A 25246-nucleotide genomic window follows, 5' to 3' on the forward strand; every position below is an offset into this window, starting at 1 on the left:
AGAGCAATTTTAAGCATTTCAACGTTTGATAAATAACCATTACAAATTCAACATAGGAGGGTTCAAATATGAAATTAAAGGTTTACAACAAAATATAAGCCTTGGGCTCACAAGTAGTATATAAAAGGATCATGAAACATAAAGTTTAGTGTTTAATATGATATCCCAAAAGAAACGATTGTGCAACAGATAACTTGATAAACGTGGCTCAAGGACACCGTCGAGGCCACAACGACTTGTTCCTCCCCCGCACCGGGATCGGCGGGGTAAAAGTGGTCAAACACCACTTCCGTCTCACCTGCAACTTAGTTTAAAAAGCAATATGAATACAAAACTACTTGCAAGACTTACGCAAATTTAATAACTAAGGAGTATGCAAATGAGGGCTTACAAGATAAGCCTTTAGGGTTAAGTAAGTTTGCATAAGCGGGAGCTCTCTAATCCAACACCTAGTTTTCTAGCAATTTAATTATCTTGCCCAACCCATCTCACAATTTTAGTTGATTGAATTACTAAATGAATAAATTAACATGAGGTGACGTAAGCCAAAACCAAACATAGATGATACTTCTACGAAGAATTCATTGGATATTGAGCTTGCTCATGACCGAGAGCGCGGCAATTCGAATTGATTAATTAACCTTGCAAGGGTGTACATCTTTACCCCACATGACACAAGGATCATGCGGCTCACCCAAACGATCACGTTGGGTAAAGGGGTACTCGCATCAACCTTTTCCAACAAGTCTCAACCGTTCAAAATCACGCCTAACTTGCGCGGAGAGTCACCTAGATCCACCGGGGACACCCCTAAGCCTCTCTACAAAGCCCTATGTAACATAGAGAAGACCTACAGTCCTCTCATAGTCTGAAGATATGAACACAGGACTGAACCCTACATTTTGCCAGAGCCGCGAAGGAACTCCACCAAATCTCGACGCAGCCAAAGTTTATGAACTACCCATCCATGTCTACCCAGGACCCGAACCCTAGATTAGCCCCCTGCACCTCCCTAATCCCCCCTTCGCACCCACCAACACAACGGAAGTCCTAACCCAACACCGCATGGTCTTCCCCCCTCTTTTCCGCCCACCAACTTCGCCTCTGACGCCCGCCCTCACATCCCCGTCCCCATTGGCCCCATCCCGGTCCCCTCCCATCTAGTTCTCACCGGCGACTGCAATCCGACTGAGGCTTCGTTCGGCAGCGGCCAGACCAGGTTTCGATCCTGGCCAGAACACTCCGGTTTTCAATACAGGCTGCTCCGTTCCACCCGGAACGGCCCCCGAAAACGGCCCGTTCCGACAAAACCGAACGACGCCTGATTCCGCAGCGCAGAAGGCCCCACGCGCTGGGCATCTCCGCTGCGGAGAGGTGGGAACAGGTTGCGGCCGCACGGATCCACCGCGGAGCAACGGAGGGCGGCGATCGGCGCGTGGTGGAGGTCGTGGTGATGGTCGATGGGGTTAGGCTTGGAGACGGGGGCAGGATGGAAGCAGCGGTTTCATTTTGATACGGAAGGACCGACCGCGGGAGAGGATACGACGGAGCCAGATTCAGTGACTTCGTCGTAACTTTCGCCTATGTATACAACGTCGAGAACGGATCCAACGGCTCACGGGATTTGATGCTTATTTTCACCTGGCAACGCAGGCAAGGCTCCAATAGCATGCGCATGTGGACTTGGGCCATTCGCACTCCCACGCGGACCCGCACCACGCTGTCCCGGAGAAGAGAAGGGCCGGGCCATCGCTTACCGCCGCCATGGCTCCTCCGCGAGCTCCTTCGCCCGCGCTGCCACGTCATCCAACTTCCCGCCCTCGACTGCAGCATCCTGCTCACGCGCGACCTCGTCCGCGACCGGCGCCCGCCACGTCCACAAGCAGCCGCGCGTTCACGAACCACCCCCACCGCGAGGTGCCGCAGCGCGGCCACCTGCGGCACGCGCGCACGCGCCCGAAGCCCAGGTCCGCGAGCGGCGCGGAGGTAACGCTCCTCAAGCCGCCGGAACACGTTGGACACGAAGTTGCGCTTGACACCCTCCGAGACCTCGTCGCCATCCTTGAGCGTCCGGTACAGCTGCGACAGCTGCCGCCACAGGTACGCCGGGGCGCCGGGAATCTCCGGGAACGGAATCAGGCTCTCGTCGACGTCCTCATCCTCGCGCCGCAGCAAGTTGCTGGCGGAGGGTGAGAACGCGATCCGCGGGACGCCAAGCTCGCGGCTGCATCCGCCAGCAAAAAAAAATCGGAGAGCACGGCGACCACTCGGTCCGGGCTGTCCGACCGGGCACGGGCCCGATCACCGAGCGGCCTGCGGAGGCCGGCGGAGGCGACGACGAGCGCACCGGAGAGCATGGGCGGTAAGCCCCTGGCGCTTGGCGGTCTTGACGCCCGCGGGGAAGGCCGGGTGGGAGGGGAACGGGAGGATGAGCTCGCGAACGGCGCCGTCGCGGTGCGAGGTGCGGGGCGGTGGCGGGCGTGGCCAGCCAGGACGGTGAGGCGGTTCAGGAAAGTCACTCGTACGTTGGCGAATGAAGGCCAGGTCAAGTGATGAGGGGAAAAAAAAGCAAAATGGCCGGAGCGGGCTGGACGTCTTTTTTTTTCCTTGGCAAAAATGAAATGGCCTACAAACTTGTGAACATGGAGATGGAGTAGACCTCGGACTGGGCCCAATGCTCTAGGCGCGACCTGTGACGAAACCCCAGAGAAGAGAGAGCCCGCTTGGCCCCGAAGCAACCTGCAACGCGGTTTCGCCTCCTCGGTCGGCCACCTTCACCTTTGCTGGGGGGGTCTGTCTCCGTGTCTGGCTGCCTTGCCTCGCCGCACCGCAAAGCACAAACCCACCGCTTCAGCCACCACCCAGAGCAGAGCAGTTGAGGCTTCGGCGCGGCTGCGCGAGTGCACGAGCGCAACCGCTTCTTCCCGGAAAAGGCAAAAGGAGGCGCGCCCCGTCCCCAGTCGCCGCCCGCAAGATTCGACGCGGATTAGGCCACAGTCTCCCTATCTCTCTCTCCCCTCCCACCAAATTCGCACCGGGCAGGCGGCGCATCCTGAATCCCGCTCCCCTCCCAAAACCCTAGCGGCTTCCGACCGGCCTCCCAGGCCAATCCGATCGAGAGCTGCCGCCGCGCATTGGTTGAGGTACCATCTCCAATCCAACATCTTTCCCTGGTTGATTTCCTGACCGGCCTTGTTGTTCTCTCGGTAGCTTTCGGTGTTCAGTTCTCCCGGGAACCATGGAGGATACCTTAGTTCGTCTGTGTTGGACTTGCGCCTATTGGTGGATTGCTGTAGTTTTCATGGGGTGGGGTGCCGTGGGGATGCTGCTACTGCTCATGCCACTGGGAAAATTAGGTTATTAGTGATCAGTGTCCACCTCCGTGCCCAATCGATGGCCTTGCTGAAATAAAAACTTCACTTTTCTGTGTGTGGTACCAGGTTTGACTTTGTACTGCCCCCAAGAATCAAGATCGCATCTCCAGTGGAAGGCACAGCAATTAAATAACGCTATCTACTGCGTCATTAATACTCTGGTTTGGAACTGCGGCAGAGGCTGTACATCTCAACTGAGGAAGCTGGGGGTGTGAGGCCTGTAGGCCTTTGCCCGTGGCATGGCGACCGCGACAATGGCAACCGCAGCAGGGGCTGCCGCCCTGCTTTACTATACGCTGAACCGGCGCCTGCAGACAGAGAGACTGAATCAGGAAGGGGAATGCAGCAACAGCAGGGATGTGGGGGCCAGGGGTGTGCCAGATTCTCCCAGCAGGAGTCGGGTGTCACGGAGGGATGTGCGAGCCCCTGCTACTTGGCTAGAGACCATCTCGACTCTGTCAGAGACATTGCGGTTCACGTATTCAGAGACCCTTGGGAAGTGGCCCATCGGTGACCTTGCTTTTGGGATCAGCTTCCTCCTCAAGAGGCAGGTTGGTGACTGATAATCTGTTGGTAATTTGTTCCTTTCGATCTAATTCTGATCCTTGGAGGTTGAAAGCCAATGCGGGGTGTTCTGCATTATAGGCTTGGCAGCCGATATAGCTTTGTCTCTTACATTTCACTCCTATCTTGTACGTGTCATCCTCTCTTCCAATAGATTACCAGCATGGTGCTGTCCATCATAAGATTTGAATAGTTGTGTTTTTCGATGAACCAAAAATTACAGGGTGCACTTTGGTTGCCAGTACTCTCACAAGTTTCTGATAGCTCTGATTCTTAAATATGTTCCAGGGAAACTTATCAGTAGCAAGCATATATGCTGGAAATGATAGTGTGGAGCTCAAAGGAGCGGAAGTGATTTCGGACTTGAAGTATCATCTGAATTTGCTGACACTTTGCTGGCATTTCTCGAAAAAGCCATTCCCATTGTTTTTGGAGGCAACTGGCTACTCTGCGGAGGATGTTCTTATGCAAGAACCTAAAGCAGGAGTGAGTGAAAACTACCTATTGTTTTATTATGGGTAACCATTCTTTTGCTGATTTTGTATTCCAATTGCTGTGAGCAAGAACACTGTCTACTTTGCATTGATTCAGGAACTTCTGTGGTTTCCTTGCAGATTTTGAAGCCAGCTTTCACTATTTTGCTTGATAGAGACAAACAGTGCATACTTTTATTAATTAGGGGAACTCATAGCATCAGAGATACATTAACAGCTGCCACTGGCGCTGTGGTTCCATTTCACCATACAATTTTACAGGAAGGTGGCGTTAGCGATTTAGTACTAGGATATGCTCATTTTGGGATGGTTGCAGCTGCTAGGTGGATTGCAAAGCTCGCAGCACCTTGTCTGGCACAAGCATTACACATGTATCCAGACTTTAAAATAAAGGTACTTGTTGTTTTATACCTCGTTTTCTTGTATCCTTTGCTAGAGTAGTGAGCATCACTACACCCGGACCACTTTATGGCTTATGGTGCATCATGGCTACTTCTACATGTGTCTTCTTAAGTGTTTAATTGATTGGTGCTCATGGCTTTCTATGTAGGTTGTTGGACATTCACTTGGGGGTGGTACAGCTGCTCTCTTGACATACATCCTGAGGGAGCAGAAGGAGTTTGCCTCTACTACTTGTGTGGCGTTTGCTCCAGGTTTCCATATTACGATGTTTTTTTTTTCTAAAGATTAATTTGTTGATCAAACCATGAAAACCATGCCATGCATCCTTTCTCATTTTTCGGGCCATTGTCCCTCCCTTTTTGTTAATGTATATACTTGCTTGCTTCTGTTATGTCCTTACACTCACAGAGGCAACTGGTATAGTAGATAGCGCACAGCCTGGTTTCAACTTGTGATCGACGTTGTAACTCTGTTGATATTTGATAAAATCCAAATACTAGAAGTAAGCTGTGGATAATGTCTCTTCAACTGATATTATGATTGTAACTGTCATAAGTTTTATATCCTAAAATTGATGTTGCTATTGTCCTAGAATTTTGGATAAGCTTAAACTCCATTAGACTAAGAAATGAGATATTAAGGAGATGTACGTTTCTTATACAATGCTCTGTTTTACAGCTGCATGTATGACGTGGGAACTGGCAGAGTCAGGAGTGCATTTTATCACTACAGTCATCAATGGAGCTGATTTGGTTCCAACATTTTCAGCTGCTTCAGTCGATGATCTTCGTTCAGAGGTTTCTTACTTGATATTCCTGACTTTGCCAATACCATGTGATACAGAAATATAGCTGCTCTTCGCTAGAAATTTGTTAGCACACACTCATAGATTGTACTTCTTACATAAGAGCATTTATTAGCGCACACACATAGATTGTGCTTCTTTCATAAGAACCTGAGATGATGCTAATATTCCTTCATAACAGGTGACAGCATCTGCTTGGCTAAATGATCTCCGTCACCAGATTGAACAAACCAGAATCCTAAGCACTTTTTATCGTTCTGCGTCAGCCTTGGGATCCCGACTCCCTTCTATGGCAAATGCTAAAGCAAGAGTAGCTGGTGCTGGTGCCATCTTAAGACCAGTATCTACCGGGACACAGGTTACCTTTCAAAAGCTTCATGTGTTACACCATCTTCAGGAAGCTTAGTTTGGCTTTGAGTTTGATACATCTGCACTGTCCATGACTTAAGTGATAATATTGTTATGGTCAGGTTGTAATGAGGAGAGCTCGTAGTGTAGCGCAGGCAGCATGGACAAGACCGGCACTACAACTATCCTCATGGACTTGTATTGGACCAAGACGGCGAAATAATGTTTCATCTACCTCAACTGTCACATCAGAGGAAATAAGAACATCTACAAGTGGTGGATTGGAATCCACTTCGCTGTTGACTGAAACCACTGTAGAAGCCTCAGAGACAGTTGCATCAGGAGCTATCCAAAGCACTGCATCAGAAGACATTCAGAGTTCTGTTGCTGTGGCGGTCGATGCTATTGGCTTGGTAGATGACAAGGTAGACAGCGATGACGACATCGTTGATCACCATGTGGACGAGGACAGGATGACTGATGTGGAGCTGTGGCAGCAACTCGAAAGCGAGTTGTACAGGAAGAGGGAAGGAGAAGACGATGACATAGTAGAAGAGATGACTGAAAGTACAATTGCTGAGGAGGTGGGTGGCGTGGCTGAAGATGTGCTCAGTGAGACGAAGGAAGTGCATAGGTTTTACCCTCCTGGAAAAATCATGCATATATTAACTTCCTGTAGAGAAGAAACAGCTCATGAAGAGGAATCTGATGTTCATCAGGATGATGCAACAAATGGGGAGTCAGAGAGCAGCATGGGGATCTTCTTGACGCCAAGATCTCTGTATGGCAAGCTGAGGCTTTCGAAAATGATGATCAATGATCATTACATGCCTATATACAGAAGAAACATCGAGCAGCTGATCTCTGAGCTTGAGAAGGATTCCTCTGATCCTATGGATGAGTCTTAACAATACATCTTCATAGTTAAATACATATACTTCCATGTAGTTGTTAACCGTTGTAAAAGCTGATGAAATAGGTGCTAGTTACGATAAATGTATCTAAACATTATTTGAAATTTATCACCGTTCGCCACAACTCTATTGTGCTTGGTTCGATATGCCGTACATCCGTACGAGAAGCTAAAAATACCCTTAATTGACGGGGGTTGGAAAATTATCATTAGGATGCAGAAATGATTCGCTACAATGTAAATTTCAGCAAAGAGGAAAAATTCTAGTCAGATTTCTGCTGCAAAAAATCTTTTCAAGGGGAGAAGTGCAACAGACAAGTCAGGTTCACGATTTCATCTTCTTGCTGCTTTCTTGCTTCTCAACTAGACCACTAGATTTCCTACGGAAACCAGAAGGCTGGCTCCCCGCATTAGAATGTGAAGAACTCTTTGCACGATCCTTTCCTTTTTGGCTCAAGAATTCTCTGAACGATGGTATTGTGGGGAGCTCCATGTTTCCAGCTGAAGCTACAATAGTCTTTGCAGACTCATTGGAATGCTTCGTCTTTTCCAAGTCATGAATATTCTGCGGTTTGTCATTAGCTTCGTAGCTAATGGTTTCTCCTGGGCTTGCGCTGACGACTTCAGTAGGTGCTGGAGGTGATTCTGGGACGATGTCAGGGGAGCTTGACACACTATGATCTGTAGCTTGATCAATGAGTGTGTGGAAACGATCATGCATCTGGTTGGATGTTGCAGATGACAGCCACCGTACTGTAGCAGCAATCTGTGAGTTGTAGAATGTCTTACCCACTTTCTCATACTTTTTGAAGCACTCTGTTTCAAGGTGTGTGGCAGAGGCGGCCTCATCGCATCTGAAAGCATGCCAAGTCACAAAAGAAGTATGTAAAACTTGAGGCTATTTTTCTGTAAGTGGTACAGTGCAAGAGAAAAACAAATTCACAATGTATTAGATGGTTAATTTAGATGTTCGGGTAACTTTGGTTTGTCACCATGTGAAGGGAAAGAATTTCATAATGGACTAGTACTGTGGAATCACATTTCTAACAGTGCCAAACTGGAAGCAGACTTACGGTAGATTTCCAAGTCGCAGCTTTGCTTGTCCAAGGGCATCCAACAATCTTTTCCAGCATGCATCTCTTAACGCCTGAGAGATGCTTTTCTTGTCAACAAGGCCACCCTGTTACATCAGTGCCGTTTGAAGTTTAGAACTAGTAATTGTGTATGAAAGCTTGAGCAAGCAGTTTTAATGCGTCCTTATCTTCAAACAAACAATAACAATAAAAGGGCAACGTCTGAATCACCTGCTGCTTGGTCTGACCTTTGCCTTGATAATAAGCATTTTCAGCACGCTCCAGGGCTTTAAATTTTGCATCCAGGGCAGCATTTGATGGAATCTTTGAAATGGCAATATTACTCACTACCTCATTCCCATCTGCCTCGAAAAAATGCAGATTTTAGTGCACTGCAGCTACGTGAGTAACAATCAGAGGTATCTTCTAAAAATGAAATTAAAAGAGAGTAATGTTAGACACTTCTACCATCAGAATCTGATATGTCTTCAGCTGATATGCTTGCCTCATCTTCACGATTCCAGAATTCTGTGTCCAAGTGTGCTGGATTAACTAGTGAGCTGTCATGCAGACAAAAAGATTCCAATACACCAAAAATGCCAGTGTAAGAGATGAACCCACTAAGAGTCATCAAACAAATAAAATCTTAAAAAATAAAGCCAAGCATGGTGCATACCTTTGAAACACCGGAGAGATCTTATTAAAGCGACAGTTGGGCACGCGACGAAGTTCCTCCAGACGTGAGGACACCAGATTTGGGTGCTTGCAAGCATCGCATGAGCGTTGGCACAAAGTTGGTTGTACCTACACCATAAAGATAATATGCAATGACATAAAGCAGAAAACATACTGACAAGTCCAACATTGTTCTCATACTTTCTCTCCAAAGCTCTCAATAATCTTTTTTCGCCGGCAGCTAGAACTTTCACAGTAGTCAACAATCTGCATCAAGAGAGGCAAATATAATTACATTGAGACCAACTGCATGATCTAGTAGACCAATAAATATATTTGGTACTAAGAACCTGACTGAAGTCAGCTAGGGCCTTCTCCGAAAGCTCATTCGAAGAGGAAGACAACTGCGATTTCTTAGTTTTGGTGTTTCTCAAAATAAACTCCTGCCAGATCACACATGTCAGTTTTACTGTTCAAAATGGCAAAATGTATTATTTGAAAACTAGTTACCATTTTCCTCCGATCATCTAATCCATAATACAAAACACTCCTGGAAGGCTGTTGATCACGACCAGCTCGTCCTGACTCCTGGTAGAAGGATTCCATTGACTTAGGCAAGTTGAAGTGGCACACAATACGGACATCTTGTCTATCAATACCCTGAAAAAGACGACAGTTCCAATATATTACCAAGCACTTGTGCAGAAATAGGAACGGGATAAAATGGAACAGTATTATTACATACCATTCTGTGGGAGCAGCATCCACAAACCAAGTCGAAGACCCATATTGAAGTGGCAATATACATGAATACAGTACCGCATTAGTATTACAAATTAATTAGAATAATGACACAAGCAAAAACAAATTATAAACTACAGGTCAAATGTGTGTAGTTAATTTGTTGTCAAATATTGCATGTATACTCTGAAACTTGTGAAAGGGAATCAGCATATCAAATGTCTGAAATGAATAGAAGGAAATGAAGAGAAGCAATACCCAAATGCTACAGTTGCCACTACAACTTGAGTTCTCGATGAAAGCCAGTCATCAAGAACAGAACTTCGCACTTTGCTATTTAGGCCAGCATGATAAGCTAGTAGGAGAAGCACATAGAAACATCAGAACAATTCCCAGTGCAGCAATCCTAGTCCAATTTGAAGTTGTTACGTGTTAATTACGACTTTAAATCAGCATACCAGCAGAAGAGACACCCTGCTGTGACAAATGCATGCTTAGATCATCACAAGCTGCCCGTTCAAGACAATATATAATTGAGCAAACGTTTCCACTTGACTTCAGTAAATTTGATATATCAGAATAAACATCATCAAGAAGATCCTTGTAACGAACTGCAAATTTGATAGATCAGAATATAACAGAGGAGAAATTTAGAAAAAATAAGTAACCTAATCTATTTGGGAAAAACAGTCCATTCGAGCAAAAGAACTAAAGACATGTTGACAAGCCCTTGAACCATGATGCCAATGAATGATCAACAAAGTCAAAACATTACCTTCATAGAATATATTAGGTCGATTAAATGATGCCTGAAGAATTACTGGATTTTGCAGGCACAATGATGATATGACATCTTTCTGGACTCTGGCAGAGGAAAAGAATGAGATCAGACCATGCAAATATGATGAGGAAAAAGTAGAGATAGTAAAATTGAGGTTGGCAGATTGCATTACTTTGGGACAGCAGTTGCTGTCAAAGCTAACAAAGGGATATCTGGGAACTGCTTCCTCAATGATGAAAGCTTCCGGTAACTAGGTCTGCATTTTATTGAAACAGAATTTTCTCGGTGAAAATTTGCTAATTTGAAGATCGATGATAAGTATTCAACAAAAAACAAACAAATCACTACATACCTGAAATCATGGCCCCAAGTTGAAATACAGTGAGCCTGTAGAAAAGGAATGGCAGATATAAGCAGCAGATGCCATTTATAACAGATCAAAGAAAAAACAAAATGTTAATAAAGTCATTATTTAATTCAGACCTCATCAATAGCAACAAGACCAAGAAGACCTCTATGGTAGAGCTTCTTAAGCTTTGCCATGAAACCAGGTGTCACAACAAGCTCAGGAGTGACATATAGCAACTTTAAGGAAGGTTTACCAGAATCAAGGTCTTCATGTATCTGAGGAGAGGAGCATACATACAATAAAATTGTAAATTCCAAAAACCAGAGCAGCTAGAGAAGAGATGGTTATTAATTCGTTACTAGATACAGTAGCCTAGTTCAAAAAAAAAAGTTTAAGTGCCGATTCTCAGGGAGTAAGCTATCGTACTACATGAAATAATTGCATTATGGGGTATCTAGTTCAGTATACAAGTTGAGGCTATGATGTCAGTTGAAATGATTACAGGAGAGTCCAAAATTAGCACATTAATTGAGCATATCCTGGTAGAGAATTACTTCACACCATGTTGGGACCTTACTGTTTGTTTTGTGTGAGATGTCTGAGTTGAAGAGAGAAATTCAGCTGGAATTCCTTTATTTTTCAGGCTCGCAACCTGGTTCTCCTGTAAATTTCACATGCTGAGCACATGATGTTCCATGGCATATGAGGAATAACAGGAAAAGATGTAAGGCTAATAAATCTTACCATCAGTGCTGATTAGCAGATTTTTTTTCAATTGAATTAAGTAACCGTCAGTATGTTTTCAAGTAACAAATATTATCGCATTACGGAAAATTGACAGGTCAATTCACCTATCAAGGGTGAAATAACAAGAACAATGCCTGCCCTAACTAGAGCTGGAATCTGATAGCACATCGACTTTCCACCTCCAGTCGGCATCAAACAAAAGCAATCTCGTCCTGCAGGTAAATTGTTTAACATATCAAACAAAGCCCATAACATTGAAAACATCTCAGCACACCTGTGTCAGTCAATATGAAGATAAGAACACACAAGCAAGCAAGGGAGTAGACCTGATAAAACAGCTTCGATAGCTTCGAGTTGTTTTCCTCGAAATCCTGAATATCCAAAATATTGGTTCAAGACATTCTCAAGCTCCTTAGGAGCTTTCTTTTCACGCCCTGAGGCCGCCGATGCACCCTTAATGGGAAGTACTCCCTTCATTTTGAGCTGAACAACACAATGTGAGGAATGAGAGAACGCCACGTCGCCACAAACACTGAGAGCATTGCAAAGATTTGAAACACAACAGCCACAGACTTACCGCAGACCGGCCGCCGGCGTGGTGGTTCAGTTAAATCCCAATCTCTTGGAAAATAAACTGCCCACCCCCACCTTGTGTCCCAATTCCTACGGCATCAACTGAGGTTGCGCGCTGAGGAAGAACATAAAAAGAAAAGGGAAAAAAAAGGAAGAAGCAATTAACGTTTCAGATTATTATACGCCACCACGAAGCAAAGGAAACGGCTGGTAAATCGAGAAGAGGAAGAAAGACTTCGATTTAATTGCTCGCAGAAGTTGAACGATCGCCGAGAACAGAACACAATCCTGGAATCGGGGGAAGGTTCCTTACCAACAGAACAAATCAATGCGACGCCCTGATCTATCACAAGTCCTCGCCAACCCAAAACAATGGAAGGGAAGGGGGGGTGGAGAGCGGCGACTACGAGGTGCGGCAGTGGGGCGGGAGCCGGACCGGCGGCGCGGGGAGGACGACGACGACGGTGTCAGCATCTGAGCCCGTCAGCATCTGTGAGGCCCCGGGCCGGGCCTAAGTTTGGGCCTTTTGCGCCAGCTAGGTCTGATCCGACAAAGTTAGGCCCAAAATCCAAAAATCCCGAAGTATTTACATTTCCCCTAAACAAAGCTAAATTTTCCATATAAAGAAATGAACATAATACGGTGTCGACAAGAAGAACGTCTGGCCTTTCTGTCCCACCGTCATAACCATTTAAGATTGATCTGCTAACAGGTCTGCAGCCGATCGAATACATTTTATTTTCCAAGTAATTCTTATCGTCATCGTCAACGTCAAGGATATGCATCTCCGCAGCTCACGTCTTCTAGAAACATGAAGGCTTGAAGCTCACTCTTTAAGCGCGTGTTTGGTATACCTTCAACTCTAGAAAATTTATGAAGTTTTTAAAACTTTTTATACCTAGCTTTAGAAATTCTTAGAGCTAGATTGCGAGTCATTATACTTTTATTTTAAATTTAAAATAAAAATATAAAATATTTTAATCTATTTTACAAACTTCAACTTAAGTATGGATCTCAGAGCTCAAGCCATGCCAAACGGGATTTAGATCCTCGTCGTCTCATGGTGCCGTTGTGCATACTGCGAACATTGTCCCCATCGGCATTGCACGGCGGGCAACGATCGCATCAGGTAGGTGCATCAGATAAACTAAAAGGACGGGCACTGTATTTTCTGCGATCTGCCGATGCAGATCGATGACGAGCTTTATTCGCCTAACGACAGGCATGCCTCACCCGATGGCGATCTGCTGCAAGTCTTACCAGCTACGTCAAACCCAACTCCGGGAAGAGATGGTGAAATGCCCACCAGCCGACACCAAACCATTGCTGCCTAGCTCCATACCTCCAATTCTGCAGTGGTAGCAACCCGTGGGAGGGAGGGAGGAAAACACAGCAGGTACGTCGAGTAGCCTAGCTAGCAGCTGCCATCTCACATCTGAATTCTGAACAAAAGCAGGAGTGATAGATCAGGCATCTTTTCGCTTTTGCATGTCTTGTCCAACTACAGCGAGACCTGCTGTACCTTCTCGACTGGGTACTGACCAGTGGACATGATGCCCTTTGGTCTCGAAGGGCATGTTTAGTTCCGGATGTGCAAAGGCAAAAAATTTTTTTGCAAAACAATCTTGTCAATTTGAAGTACTAAATGAAGTCTATTTATAAAACTTTTTGCACAGATGGGTTGTAAATCGCGAGACGAATCTAATGATGCTAATTAATCCATGATTAAGCAATAATTAGCGGATGGTTACTGTAGCATCACTGTTGCAAATCGTGGATTAAGTAGGCTCATTAGATTCGTCTCGCGATTTACAGCCCATCCATGCAAAAAGTTTTGTAAATAGACTTCATTTAGTACTTCAAATTAGTAAGATTCCTTCAAAAATTTTACGTTTACGGCTTTTTTATGTTTATGCGGTGGGAACTAAGCAGGCCCCAAGTCTTCTTTGAGCTCTCTGAACCAAGCCTACCAAGCCTACCAGATGTGGCGACTCCACAAGAATTGCGAAGAATCACACTATTTTTCGTGTAATTCTGTCCTATAAAATTCTCGTGTTTCAAACGAGCCATTGCCAAAAGCCAAAGCAAAGCTGCACCAAGCGATCTTCCTCACAGCATCAACGAAGTATACGTATCTTTACCGTCCGATCTCGATCCAAGGGTCCATACGGACCCAGAGGGGCCCGGACTCACAGTGGCAGCATAGTAATTAATTCTTGGCAAAATTAGCTCGTGGACGCCGTTCTATGGGAGCTTTTGCTGCAGCCCACTAATAAAAAACAGTTTGGCCTGGACACTCTCCTCAAACGCGCCTTTTGCTGCTAGACACCGGACTCTATATTTTACTCAATTAAATTGTAAAGGCACCTGAAATGACAGTTTTGCCCCTGTTGCCTTTTCAGATCGAGACGCACGCATCGTTCCCCTCCCAACTCAATCGTTTCTTGCTTTCTTGGTGGCTGGCTGCACCGGCGATACAAGCGGTGGTGGTAGCACGCCGCTGCACCCCAGACTGCGCCGCCCTCGACGCCGGCGCGCAGCCCCTCCGGCGGCTCTCCTCCCCCTACCCACCCCACTTGCGGCGCGGGGTCGTGCCCGACGGGCGACGGCACCCGGGGGGAGCGCTTCCTAGGGTGCGACCTTGGCCAACCAGAGCCACAGCGCGGCCCCTCCAGCGGCAGTCAGTAGAAGATGGAGGTTCCACGATTTCTCAGCGAGATTTTCCTGCAGGATCAGACCGATCTTTCATGGGTTCCTGATGGGTAAGTCTTCTTCCATTTTCCCCTAGGGTTAGTTTTAACTTTGACCTCGATTTTGCGCAGTAGACCATAACATGTGTTGATTCTGCTTCAATTTGTGTCAATATTTGTGTATAGGATGGATCCCAATTCATCCTACAGGCTTGCTGTGCGTGTCGGTGCTTATGTGAAATTGACTGATGATGGCAACCGTGTTTATTGTGATGCCTATAATATTTCAAAAGTTTTAGATAGGGATCACACCAATTGAAAAGATTTAGTAGTTGATATTGCTACAGAAATTAATCTAGGACCTAACAACAAGTTGCGTGTCACATATTGGGACAAAATAAATCGTAGCTATGAGGAGATTAGTTCTGACCAGAAATTAATTGATGCAATTGACATGTATTAGGAGATAAGAAGGCTTTCATTACAAGTTTGTGTTATGAAAAAGGATGATTCAGATTTTGTGCATAAAATTGGGCGGAAGCAAAACATTCCTTGTGTGTTGCAGGGAAGCACCGAGACCTCAGATGCCCAGATTATTGCAGTACCTTCATCTGAAACTGCACCGTCTCTTTTGGAGCCTCTAGTTCAGAAAAGTGTTGAAGTAGCTTGGGTGGACGATGATGTAGAGTATGTTGGTCTGGATGATGAGGATCCTTTCAAAATTTTACTTTCTGATTCTGAATGTGATGGGTTGGATGATGTTTTAGAGTGTGTTGACTTGGAGGATGATGTCGAGTGTGTTGGCTTGGACGATGAATTAGTTGTGGATGATGCATTGGGTTGTGAAATATTTATACATGCAACGGATTTAGAGAACCCGACAATAGCAGTTGGTGTAACTTTTGGGGATGGTGATACTTTTAAGAAAGCAATTAGGCAATATGCAATTAAGGGTGAATTCGAAATTGCAGCTCCCTATTCTGAGTCAACAAGGTATAGAGGGTATTGCAAAGCTGAACGGTGCAAGTGGCGGATACATGCTTCACGATTGCAGGATGAAAGGATATGGAAGGTATTGCAGAAATTTGATTAATTTGCATGAACAAATTGCATTTTTGTTTGTGCACTGATTTTTTTTGTTCTTTTTCTGCAGATAAAGAAAATACCTTATCCACACACTTGTCAAAGCACAGGGAAAGTTGAAAAAAACAGCATGGCAAGCAATTATTGGGTGAGGGATAGGGTTCTCGATTGGCTTGCAAAGGACTCTACAATTGGAGCTAAAGCACTAAAGACAAGATTAGAAGAGCAGTATCACCTGCAGTTGTCATACTGGGTAGTGTGGGATGGAAGAAATATGGCTTTGGAACAACTCAAAGGAAAGTGGGATGACAGTTTCGAGCACATTTTCAGTTTTAAGGCAGAGGTTGAGAAGATAAATCCTGGGAGTTTGGTGGACATTGAATTTGAGCAAGTTGGGAAGAAGAAGAGATTTACTAGAATGTTTGTTGCCCTAAGTGCATATGTGGATGGTTTTCTACATGGTTGTAGATCTTTTCTTGGTGTGGACTCCACCCACTTGACTGGAAAATGGAAGGGTCAACTTGCATTGGCTACTGCTATTGATGGGCATAATTGGATGTTTCCTGTGTGTTATGGGGTATTTGGATCAGAGACAACTAAAAATTGGTTATGGTTTTTTAGTAGACTTCATCAAGCTATTGGCTCACCTCGAGGCCTAGTGATCTCAACAGATGCAGGAAAAGGAATTGATTCTGCTGTCACTCACATCTTCAAAAATGGGGTTGAGCATAGAGAGTGCATGAGGCACTTAGTTGCAAACTTTCAGAAGCGATATCGAGGTGAGGTCTTTGAGAAGCACTTATGGCCAGCATGTAGAGCTTACCAGATACATAGATTTGAAGAGCACTATAATTTGATGTATGAAGCTTGCCCCGAAGCAATGAAGTGGATACATGATAACCACAAGCAACTCTGGACAAGGCACTTATTTTCCGAAGCAAGCAAGTGTGATTATGTCACAAATAACATAGCTGAGATATTTAATAGCTGGATTAGGAATGAAAAATCCTTGCATGTGGTTGATCTTATGGATAGGATAAGACAATTATGCATGCAAAAAATGTTCTTGAGAAGAAAAATTGCTATGAAGCTTAAAGATAAGATACTGCCTAATGTCATGAAGGACCTCTTTGCAAGGAGTCGAGGCTTGAAATATATCTGGAGGTATTCACACAAAGAAGGTGGTAAAGAAGGTGAGATGTTAGGTGAAGTTGAAGGTGTTACAAAGAATCTAGTTCATTGGAGGCATACTGTTGATCTCCATGAGGGGAAGTGCACCTGTAGGCGTTGGCAAATCACCGGTCTGCTATGCACACACGCTTTGTGTATTATAACCTCAATTCGAGGTTATAATATTGAAGACTATGTTCATGAATATTATTCTGTGGTAAAGTTCAAGAAAGCTTATGGAAAATCTGTAAAGCCAATGACAGATAGGAAACAATGGCCTCAAGTTAACCTAGGGTTCAGGTTGTGGCCTCCAATTCTCAAAAGGGCAGCAGGGAGACCAAGAGTGAGAAGATACAAATCAGTAGCGGAAGAAGGTTCTGGAAAAAGAACCACAAGATGCAAAAGGTGCAAGCAGCTTGGACACATGGAAAAAACATTAACGAGTATGTTTATGAATCTGATGCACCACCGCCTGCCCCTCCAAAACCAAAGAGAAAGAGAGGCAAAAAAAATGTCACAGTAGTACCATCTAAGTACTGCTGAACCAACACAGCAACAACCATCATTTTCTGACCCATTGTAAGATTTTTTCACTCAAACTTTATGGTGTTTGACTTAGCTTGCACATATCTCATATATATATATATACATTTCACAATGCTACACCATCTAGAGCAATCTCCACTGTTTCTACACCAAGTCCAGTGACGAGGAGGTATTGCATTTTCCTGATCGTTGGTATTACTATCATAACTACAATTTTACATGATTTCTACCTATATGTAGTATGTCAAGAAAAATGCTGGAATATGACTTATCTACACCAACTAGAGCCATGACACTAGTTTCTACACCAAGCCCTGTCACAAGAAGGTACTGCAGCTTCATTCTCTATACCTTTATATTTTTTGTCTATATTTATTTCACACAACTCTATTTACATTTACAGCCGTAAGAGGACGAACTTGAAGACACTATAGAGCCTATTCAATGTCTTGCTTTATCTCCGGTTCCTATCAACAACAAGGAAAAGCCAAAAAAGCTGAATGTTGTCAGATTCAAGAAAACATAAGCTATGTAATGATATGTTCACGTAGTGTTGTTGTTCAAAGCACGACCTTGTAATATGTGGCCTTGTAATATTTGGATCTGGTACTGTACTAGATAGCCTAATATGACTGGAGCATGATATTTTGTTGGACCTGCTACTTCCATTAACCTGTCATATTATTCTAAGATAAAATGCTATTGAATTGCTCTATCATATTGCCCTGTTTGTTGTTCAAATATTCTCCTGTTACGGTGTTCAAATGTTTATTTGAAGGGGCAAGGATATTCTTGTTCAGAAATGTTGTTTTTTTACATGTTTGAGTGAAATATGTTATTATAACAGCTATAATGTTCAGCAGCAAATTAACATGTTTGAGCAGTGTGTTTTGACAAAACTTTTCTTTCTTAATATCCTGTGACAAAAGCCACAATTGAATGGTGTGCGGCAGCCAATTTTCCCTTAATTCTTGCCATCTTCAGCGGGCAGCGGCACAGCGCCGAGCGCCACCCACAACCCCCCCACCCCCCGGATGTTCGGCTCGCGTCGGCTTCACTCAAACGGCTCTTCCATCTTATAAACCTCCGCATCCTCCCATGGCGGAAATTCTCGCCCTCCCTCACCTTCCCCATCTTCCTCCTCCCGCCTTCGCGGAACCCGAGCCCCCCGCGTCCTGCCCCACCTACTGAGCTCAACCGCCGTGCCCTAGGTCGCGAGATCTCGGGGAGCGGAGCCCCGCGGCAGCCGGGAACAGGGACCGCGGCGCGATGGTGGAGACGGGCGCCGGGAGGCTCCACCAACGCCGGGGCGCGGCAGCCTTCGTCGCAGCCAAAAAGACGCTGCTGGCCGCCGCGTGGGTCGTCGGGTTCGCGCTGGTGTTCCTGTGGCAGAGCGCCTCGATATCCCTGAGGAGCGGCGGCGCCCGCGGGGGCAGCGGCAGCGGGGGCGTGCTCCTCGGGCTCCTGTCGGCGCCGCTCCCGCCGCTGCGCCCCGCGCCGCGGCTGCGCCCGGCGGCCTACAACCTTACGGACTTCGGCGGCGTTGGGGACGGGCGGGCGCTCAACACCGGGGCGTTCGAGCGCGCCGTCGAGGCCATCTCGGCGCTCGCGGAGCGCGGCGGCGGGCAGCTCAATGTGCCCCCCGGCCGGTGGCTCACGGCGCCGTTCAACCTGACCAGCCACATGACGCTATTTCTCGCCGAGGGCACTGAGATCCTTGGCATTCCGGTAAGGAGAGCTCGCGTTTCTGTGAGCTTAGCTGTGAAATTCGAGTGGTAATTGGATAGATCTTCAAGTGCATTATTGTAAGCCCCAATTGTTAATTAGTATTACTACTACTTTCATGTCGTGCGAATCTTGAATGGTCATTGGTTAACACTTAGTACAATAATAACGTTGGCTTGCCTAGTTGACTAGATGGATAAAATATAGTGCCAGCTATGGCATATAAGAATGTTTGTCATCTGACCTCTGATGTGTTCTCGACTAGTAATGTTATGTTGGTACAAAAATGGCAATGATATAGTGCTTAAAGATCTAGAATGGTGCGCATTCAGACTTCAGAGTTTGCTGGAGGCCTGTGGTAGACTGATAGTTTCACATTTCAGTTGGCAAGTTTATTTTACTGAGTTTCAGTTGTTTCCTGGACAGGACGAGAAGTACTGGCCATTGATGCCAGCGTTGCCATCCTATGGATATGGACGGGAGCGCAAAGGGCCTCGCTTTGGAAGTCTCATTCATGGACAGAATTTGAGAGATGTTGTAATTACAGGTTTGTTATTTCTCTGAATAAGCTACTATTTAAGCTATCCAATATAGAACACCCTACATAATTTCTAATTATGCAACATCAGTGAAGAAGTGCATCATGTGCATATTAAGTGATATATAGTGGTTGCAACCATGTAGCATCATGTGTTAGTAACATAAACCAACTACTTGACCCCTGTTGACCCTCTAGTTTAAATGTACTTGGCGCATCCTGTATGAATATTTGAACGTTCTGCACTTCTGTTAAAATATAATCCAACGTTTACATATTGACTTGTTGTATTCTTCAATGATGTTCTACCGCCTAAACAGACAAATCCATTTAAATGCAATAGCTGCACTTCTATTTGCAAATCTCCTGCTGTAGTTATAACTGGTCAAGTTTGTTTGCTCCCCAATCTTACACTAACAGAAATACAGAATAATGAGGTTCTTTATATTTCACTGCCTCATTGGTAGTTATGTGACCTTCGTATGTTTCCTTATTCTGTCTGTTAAATAGGACACAATGGTAGCATAAATGGCCAAGGTGAAGTTTGGTGGATGAAGCATCGCAGAAGAATGCTGAATAACACGAGACCTCCTCTTGTGCAGCTGATGTGGTCCAAGGACATTATTGTTGCAAACATAACATTGCGAAATTCACCTTTCTGGCACTTTCATCCATATGATTGCACAAACGTAACCGTTTCAAATGTTACTATCTTATCTCCTGTTTCTGGCGCTCCAAACACAGATGGCATAGATCCAGGTATTCATCCTGTTATCTGTCTTGAACGGCTTCAGTACATACTGCATTTCTGTAACATTTAAGCATTGTAGCAAAGCACTTGGACCACCACGGTGACTACAGACTATCCATGATGCTGACATATATGTTTATGCAGATTCTTGTCAGGATGTGCTCATTGAGAATTGCTATATATCTGTTGGTGATGATGCAATAGCTGTAAAGAGCGGTTGGGATCAATATGGAACTGCATACGGACGCCCATCTTCGAACATTTCAATCCGCAATGTAACTGCCCGTTCTCTTGTGAGGTGAGAATTGTGGTATCTTGGCTGCATTGATTTGTTTACACTCTGTTTCTGTGCATAGTCATCTGAACTTTGAAGTCAAACCTCGAGACTAGAATTTTTCTTCTTTGGGATTCACAGAACATGGGTCATTCCAGGTGAAGCTTACATCGTTTACCTGTTTTGTGTGCAGTGCTGGAATTTCAATTGGTAGTGAGATGTCTGGTGGTGTTGCAAATGTTACTGTGGAGAATGTCCGCATCTGGGAGTCAAGGAGAGGTGTGAGGATAAAGACTGCTACAGGAAGAGGCGGTTACATCCGTAACATCTCCTACCGCAACATAACCTTCGACAATGTCCGTGCTGGGATTGTGATAAAGGTTGACTACAATGAGCATGCTGATGATGGGTATGATCGGAATGCCTTCCCTGACATCACGAGCATATCGTTTAAGGAAATCCATGGGCGGGGTGTTCGGGTGCCTGTTCGTGCTCATGGCAGCGACGTTATCCCCATAAAGGATATCAGCTTCCAGGACATGTCTGTAGGCATCAGCTACAAGAAGAAGCACATCTTCCAGTGCTCCTACGTCGAAGGGCGTGTCATTGGGTCCGTGTTCCCGAAACCATGTGAGAATCTGGACGTCTATAATGAGCAAGGGCAGCTTGTCAAGCGGGCAGTATCCTTGAATAGCACAGAGCTTGACTATGATATCTGAGGCACATACTACAGCGATGGTAGGGAGTAGTGGAAATGGGTGCTCTCTACCCTCTGAAATCAATTCTCTCCCGCTTTCTATGTTTTTTTCTCTAGAATTGTAAATAGCAAAAACAGAGGAGATTCTCCTCGTCATAGATTTGCTGCTTGCAGTGGCTGATTGTATCTCACCAGTGATTTAGCCATCAGCATTTTGCATTGGCAGAACCTCTCCTGGAGACAAATCTATGCTGTCAATATAGTTTACGCATGAAGACTCTATAGTGTATATATATCAATCTTAAATCATGTCAACAAATCTTAAATCATGTCAACAAGGAAAGAAGAACCTTGTGATCTCACGCGGATATGGAGTGTCCTTTAATTTCAGTTCCTGTTGGACTGGGCTTTACATTTGGTGATGAATGGTTAGCTCACTCTCCTGGGCCTAACTACAAATGCTAGGTTTAGAGAAAATCCAGTCAGATCCACAGTATGGTGCTAAGTTTGATTATTACAATAAATTGAAACTTCCTCTTTGACTTCCACCTGTCTTCAGGCAGTGGAAGGTAGGTAGTACAGTAACTGTTCCAAAGTAACACTTGAAAGTAACTACCAAGAATGGCCATTTCATAGATTTTATCTGCCAACTCTGTTGACAGTGAAGCGCAACAAACTGCTGCAAGAACGATTGCGCCACAGAGGAATACTAGGCGATAAGCAAAAGCCGTGAACTAGACAGAGATCGATCACGACCGGCTGAATCGTCCGCATCGTCACAACACAAATTTCTTTCTTTTTTGATCTCACTCACTCCCGGCCTCTTTTTGTTGCGACTTCAACATGCATACGGCTTGTATCAACGCACATGCTTCTGTAGTGTAGCCCGTGCCAGCAACTCCTATTTAGTTAACTGTAAACGCAAAAAAAAATTTGCAAAGAAATCTGGCTAATTTGATGTATTAAATGAAGTCTATTTACAAAACTTTTTGCACAGATGGGTTGTAAATCGCGAGACGAATCTAATGATGCTAATTAATCCATAATTAAGCAATAATTAGCGGATGTTTACTGTAGCATCACTGTTGTAAAATATGGATTAAGTAGGCTCATTAGATTAGATTTGTCTCACAATTTACAGCCTATCCATGCAAAATGTTTTGTAAATAGAGTTCATTTAGTACTTCAAATTAGTAAAATTCCTTTAAAAATTCTGCGTTTACAGTTTTTTTAGGTTTACAGTTCGCGAACTAACACGCCGTCAGATAGCCGGGGCGAGTGGCGTCCCGCGAGAACCAGCGAATCTTTTGCCCCTAGAACAGATAAGATCCTGCACGCCCGTCACTGTTGTTGGATGCCACGCATCAGCAACCACGCTTTTATTCCCCCACGTGCTCTATTTCTTACTGCTGTGTCAATCGCTGCGGTTGTCATGTTGACAGCTCATAGCTGCACTGCTCCAATATTGCTTGTTCATGCAGCAGATTGACCTGTTCTACAAATATAGAAGAAGTGTACAGCTAGTCTGATAAGTACTAGCAATATAATTACCAGTTTACCGTTAAAAAGATTACTATTCAACTAGTTATACAGTCGTAGTTTACTCCGTACTTGTAATAGTTCGATGGTGACGGCTACTTAATTTTTTTAAAAATAATTTTGAGCGGGAAGTCTTGAGAGGCGCAGCTGCTGAAACGTCGCCGTCCATAGGCGTCCCTTTCCTGCTCGTGGTAGTTTCGCTGTCAGTCGACTAGTCCTGTTCAACACTGCTACTGCACTTCGGAGAAAAGTCTTGCCTCTGGGTTTCCTCCGGCTTCGTCAAACAGCCCTAGCTAGTGAGGTTCATTCAGAACTTTCAGATGCTCAGCTCCTTCTTCAGTAGTTCAGTCTTCAGTCCTGAGCCCAGGGCCCTCAGAGTGGCCAGTGCCTCGCTAACTGGCTTCTATTTAGCTTCCGAGTGCACAGCACAGAGGAGACATTGTGATCAATTTTCCCATGTTGAAGTTGATCAGCCATGACGACTGTCTTACGCACAAATAAAATAAGCAAGATATGATTTTGCTAGGACGAGAAGTTTTCCCACAAGGAGGACTGAAGAAGGAAGGTGAGGTAAAAACACACGGCCTTTCTGCTGACTATCTAGAAGTACGGTGTGCTCGCCATACGGAGCAGGACAATCACATTCTTAACAAGTAACACAAGCGTCATCCTATTCTGCTTAAGGGCATAGAAGAAAGAAGTTTATTCTAGACTGGTCTCTGCTTGCTTCTCTATTTGGACCACTCACACGCGGAGACATTGATGGTCATGCGTCGTGCATGATGCATGCGCCAACTAGCATGTGACCCCATAATAATTTTGGCGGCATAGACAACTTTGTCCTTCAAGTTTATTTTTAGCTAAGGCTCAGTTTCGTCGTCCCTGAGCTTTTAATCAGGCCATACTACTTTGTAAACTTTCTTTTCTAGCTCAAGATCAATATGGCGTGCCTATCAGCTCTTGGCTCATGAACTGTCTCTTTTGCCCTTTGTTTTGATCCATTAGTAAAGATGAATTCAAGATGGCAATAGGCCAAACAGATTGATTTCAACGCTATCTTTGCTCTCACATGTCAGCTAACTGTGTACTGCGCTCTATCTGAAAAATTAACATACTGATTTTCTTATCAATAACTGCTTAATATAAGAGGCGGAAGTTCTATATATGGTTGATTCCTAGCTATCTACCGTCGCTTGTCTCAAAAAAAAAAAAGCTATCTACTGTCGCTGTTCTCTGTTCCAAGTCCGTCGTTATATTCTTCAGTAGTATTGGATGCCAACGCGCCCCAAGGCCCAAGCTAGTCGATCTAGGGTAGACTCACTCAGAATAGGCAACGACTTTATTCAACACGGGATGTTGTGTTTCTTTCTGTCACTTTGAAGTCTAAGCTGTACATATGATCAACACACTCACCATCATCATATATATCTGTGTTCTAGAATCAAAATACGATTTTCTTTTTCAGATGATGATGTGATTGCAACGCTAGCTGATCGAGGAAGAAGTGGAGCTGTTGTGCTGCACACAGCATGCCTTCTCTGCAACATCACTCACAAATACTAGTATAGAAATCAAGCACGAATGAAGGGATGATACAAGCTGATGACAAGCTGGTGAGCACCATATATATGGTGCCTATGCACCATGTTCCGATCCATCCCCGGCTTGCCGGCATCTGTACGTGGATCAATTTATTCAGGTGGGGATCCTTCATCCCCCCGGTGATTTACCCTTAAAATATTTAATCGCACGCAACTCACGTGGTTGAGAGGAACAGCATCAGTGTCAAGCCGCGCGCGCAAATTAAAGCGAAAGCCAAAGTGCATTTGGTTGAAAGGAAGATGACAGCGAGGAGCCGCAGAAACTTAAAGAGCCAGCTAGCTACTCGTCGTATTAGGTCGTCTATCAATATGCATGACGATATCTCTTATTGTCCATGTCGTTTGGCCACAACAGCAGCTTCTAGATCGATCATCAACAGTACTAGTAGCAATGAATATAACGTCAGCTCGCGTGCTTAATTCCGGACAAAATTAAAGGCAACCCCGTAATCTATAAGAAAGCAAGAGCTCGTGAGCTTAACTTTTTTTTGGCCACCTTTGTATTGTTTAAGATTGGGTTGGTGTCGTTTGTTAAGAGTAGCTTGATTACCCTTTGTGGTGGGTCGTCATGAATTATCTAGGTCATCATATGATGCCACTAATTGCTTCCTCCGGTAAAAGGTTACTCTTTTTTTTCATTTTGGATATATCAACATGTAGGATCGAGAAGTGTAACTTTGACCACTATTGTAGTGCACTTATAAACATAGAAAATTATAGTCATATATAGCATTGTGTTGATTAAAAAAACTTCATATTATTCCCATGTGCTCAATTGCAGTATTCAAATAGG

At 44.7% G+C, this 25246-nt stretch overlaps 4 protein-coding genes across 5 annotated transcripts; 3 read left to right on the forward strand and 1 right to left on the reverse strand.

Moving 5' to 3' along the window:
- The first annotated feature begins 2773 nt into the window (after nt 1–2773).
- Nucleotides 2774–7027, forward strand: LOC112884446. Its single transcript, XM_025949833.1, has 8 exons — nt 2774–3143; nt 3441–3925; nt 4227–4424; nt 4553–4825; nt 4983–5085; nt 5513–5631; nt 5821–5997; nt 6110–7027. Exons 2-8 carry the CDS (start codon nt 3614–3616, stop codon nt 6893–6895), a joined length of 1968 nt encoding a protein of 655 aa, XP_025805618.1. The 5' UTR covers nt 2774–3143; nt 3441–3613; the 3' UTR covers nt 6896–7027.
- Nucleotides 7028–7085: 58 nt separating this feature from the next.
- Nucleotides 7086–12340, reverse strand: LOC112884431 (ATP-dependent DNA helicase Q-like 3). 2 transcript variants are annotated; one of them, XM_025949817.1, is made up of 21 exons: nt 12153–12340; nt 11844–11954; nt 11593–11749; nt 11371–11478; nt 11264–11271; nt 11097–11180; nt 10654–10794; nt 10523–10557; nt 10343–10426; nt 10165–10253; nt 9848–10000; nt 9648–9744; nt 9394–9397; nt 9159–9308; nt 8999–9091; nt 8850–8915; nt 8650–8777; nt 8442–8533; nt 8205–8335; nt 7974–8080; nt 7086–7754 (listed from the first exon to the last, which is right to left on the reverse strand). In XM_025949817.1, the coding sequence occupies exons 3-21, from the start codon at nt 11741–11743 to the stop codon at nt 7226–7228; spliced, it is 2250 nt and encodes a 749-aa protein (XP_025805602.1). In that variant the 5' UTR covers nt 11744–11749; nt 11844–11954; nt 12153–12340; the 3' UTR covers nt 7086–7225. The 2 variants fall into 2 exon arrangements, with proteins under 2 accessions (XP_025805602.1, XP_025805608.1); XM_025949823.1 differs by lacking the exons at nt 11264–11271; nt 11593–11749; nt 11844–11954; nt 12153–12340 and having other exon boundaries at nt 11371–11481.
- Nucleotides 12341–14530: 2190 nt separating this feature from the next.
- Nucleotides 14531–17595, forward strand: LOC112899011. The gene is made up of 5 exons (XM_025967349.1): nt 14531–14601; nt 14716–14791; nt 15095–15601; nt 15683–16177; nt 17569–17595. The coding sequence occupies exons 1-5, from the start codon at nt 14531–14533 to the stop codon at nt 17593–17595; spliced, it is 1176 nt and encodes a 391-aa protein (XP_025823134.1).
- A 754-nt stretch (nt 17596–18349) lies between these two features.
- On the forward strand, nt 18350–21602 carry LOC112878720 (probable polygalacturonase). The gene is made up of 5 exons (XM_025942927.1): nt 18350–19056; nt 19480–19600; nt 20102–20350; nt 20487–20640; nt 20810–21602. The coding sequence occupies exons 1-5, from the start codon at nt 18598–18600 to the stop codon at nt 21333–21335; spliced, it is 1509 nt and encodes a 502-aa protein (XP_025798712.1). The 5' UTR covers nt 18350–18597; the 3' UTR covers nt 21336–21602.
- Nucleotides 21603–25246: the final 3644 nt, after the last annotated feature.

Source organism: Panicum hallii, chromosome 1 (genome assembly GCF_002211085.1).
Source record: "Panicum hallii strain FIL2 chromosome 1, PHallii_v3.1, whole genome shotgun sequence".
Taxonomy (NCBI): domain Eukaryota; kingdom Viridiplantae; phylum Streptophyta; class Magnoliopsida; order Poales; family Poaceae; genus Panicum; species Panicum hallii.

Excerpts from the sequence above, each read along its gene's own strand:
- LOC112884446 (XM_025949833.1), top strand. The coding sequence starts at position 3,614 with ATGGCGACCGCGACAATGGCAACCGCAGCAGGGGCTGCCGCCCTGCTT. Across the intron at positions 4,425-4,552 it reads TGCAAGAACCTAAAGCAGGA|ATTTTGAAGCCAGCTTTCAC; the intron begins GTGAGTGAAAAC and ends GTTTCCTTGCAG. Across the intron at positions 4,826-4,982 it reads ATCCAGACTTTAAAATAAAG|GTTGTTGGACATTCACTTGG; the intron begins GTACTTGTTGTT and ends CTTTCTATGTAG.
- LOC112884431 (XM_025949817.1), bottom strand. The coding sequence starts at position 11,743 with ATGAAGGGAGTACTTCCCATTAAGGGTGCATCGGCGGCCTCAGGGCGT. Across the intron at positions 11,479-11,592 it reads TATCGAAGCTGTTTTATCAG|GACGAGATTGCTTTTGTTTG; the intron begins GTCTACTCCCTT and ends ATTTACCTGCAG. Across the intron at positions 10,001-10,164 it reads ACCTAATATATTCTATGAAG|TTCGTTACAAGGATCTTCTT; the intron begins GTAATGTTTTGA and ends TCAAATTTGCAG.
- LOC112899011 (XM_025967349.1), top strand. The coding sequence starts at position 14,531 with ATGGAGGTTCCACGATTTCTCAGCGAGATTTTCCTGCAGGATCAGACC. Across the intron at positions 14,602-14,715 it reads CTTTCATGGGTTCCTGATGG|GATGGATCCCAATTCATCCT; the intron begins GTAAGTCTTCTT and ends ATTTGTGTATAG. Across the intron at positions 15,602-15,682 it reads AGGATGAAAGGATATGGAAG|ATAAAGAAAATACCTTATCC; the intron begins GTATTGCAGAAA and ends CTTTTTCTGCAG.
- LOC112878720 (XM_025942927.1), top strand. The coding sequence starts at position 18,598 with ATGGTGGAGACGGGCGCCGGGAGGCTCCACCAACGCCGGGGCGCGGCA. Across the intron at positions 20,351-20,486 it reads CACAGATGGCATAGATCCAG|ATTCTTGTCAGGATGTGCTC; the intron begins GTATTCATCCTG and ends ATGTTTATGCAG. Across the intron at positions 20,641-20,809 it reads ACTGCCCGTTCTCTTGTGAG|TGCTGGAATTTCAATTGGTA; the intron begins GTGAGAATTGTG and ends TTTTGTGTGCAG.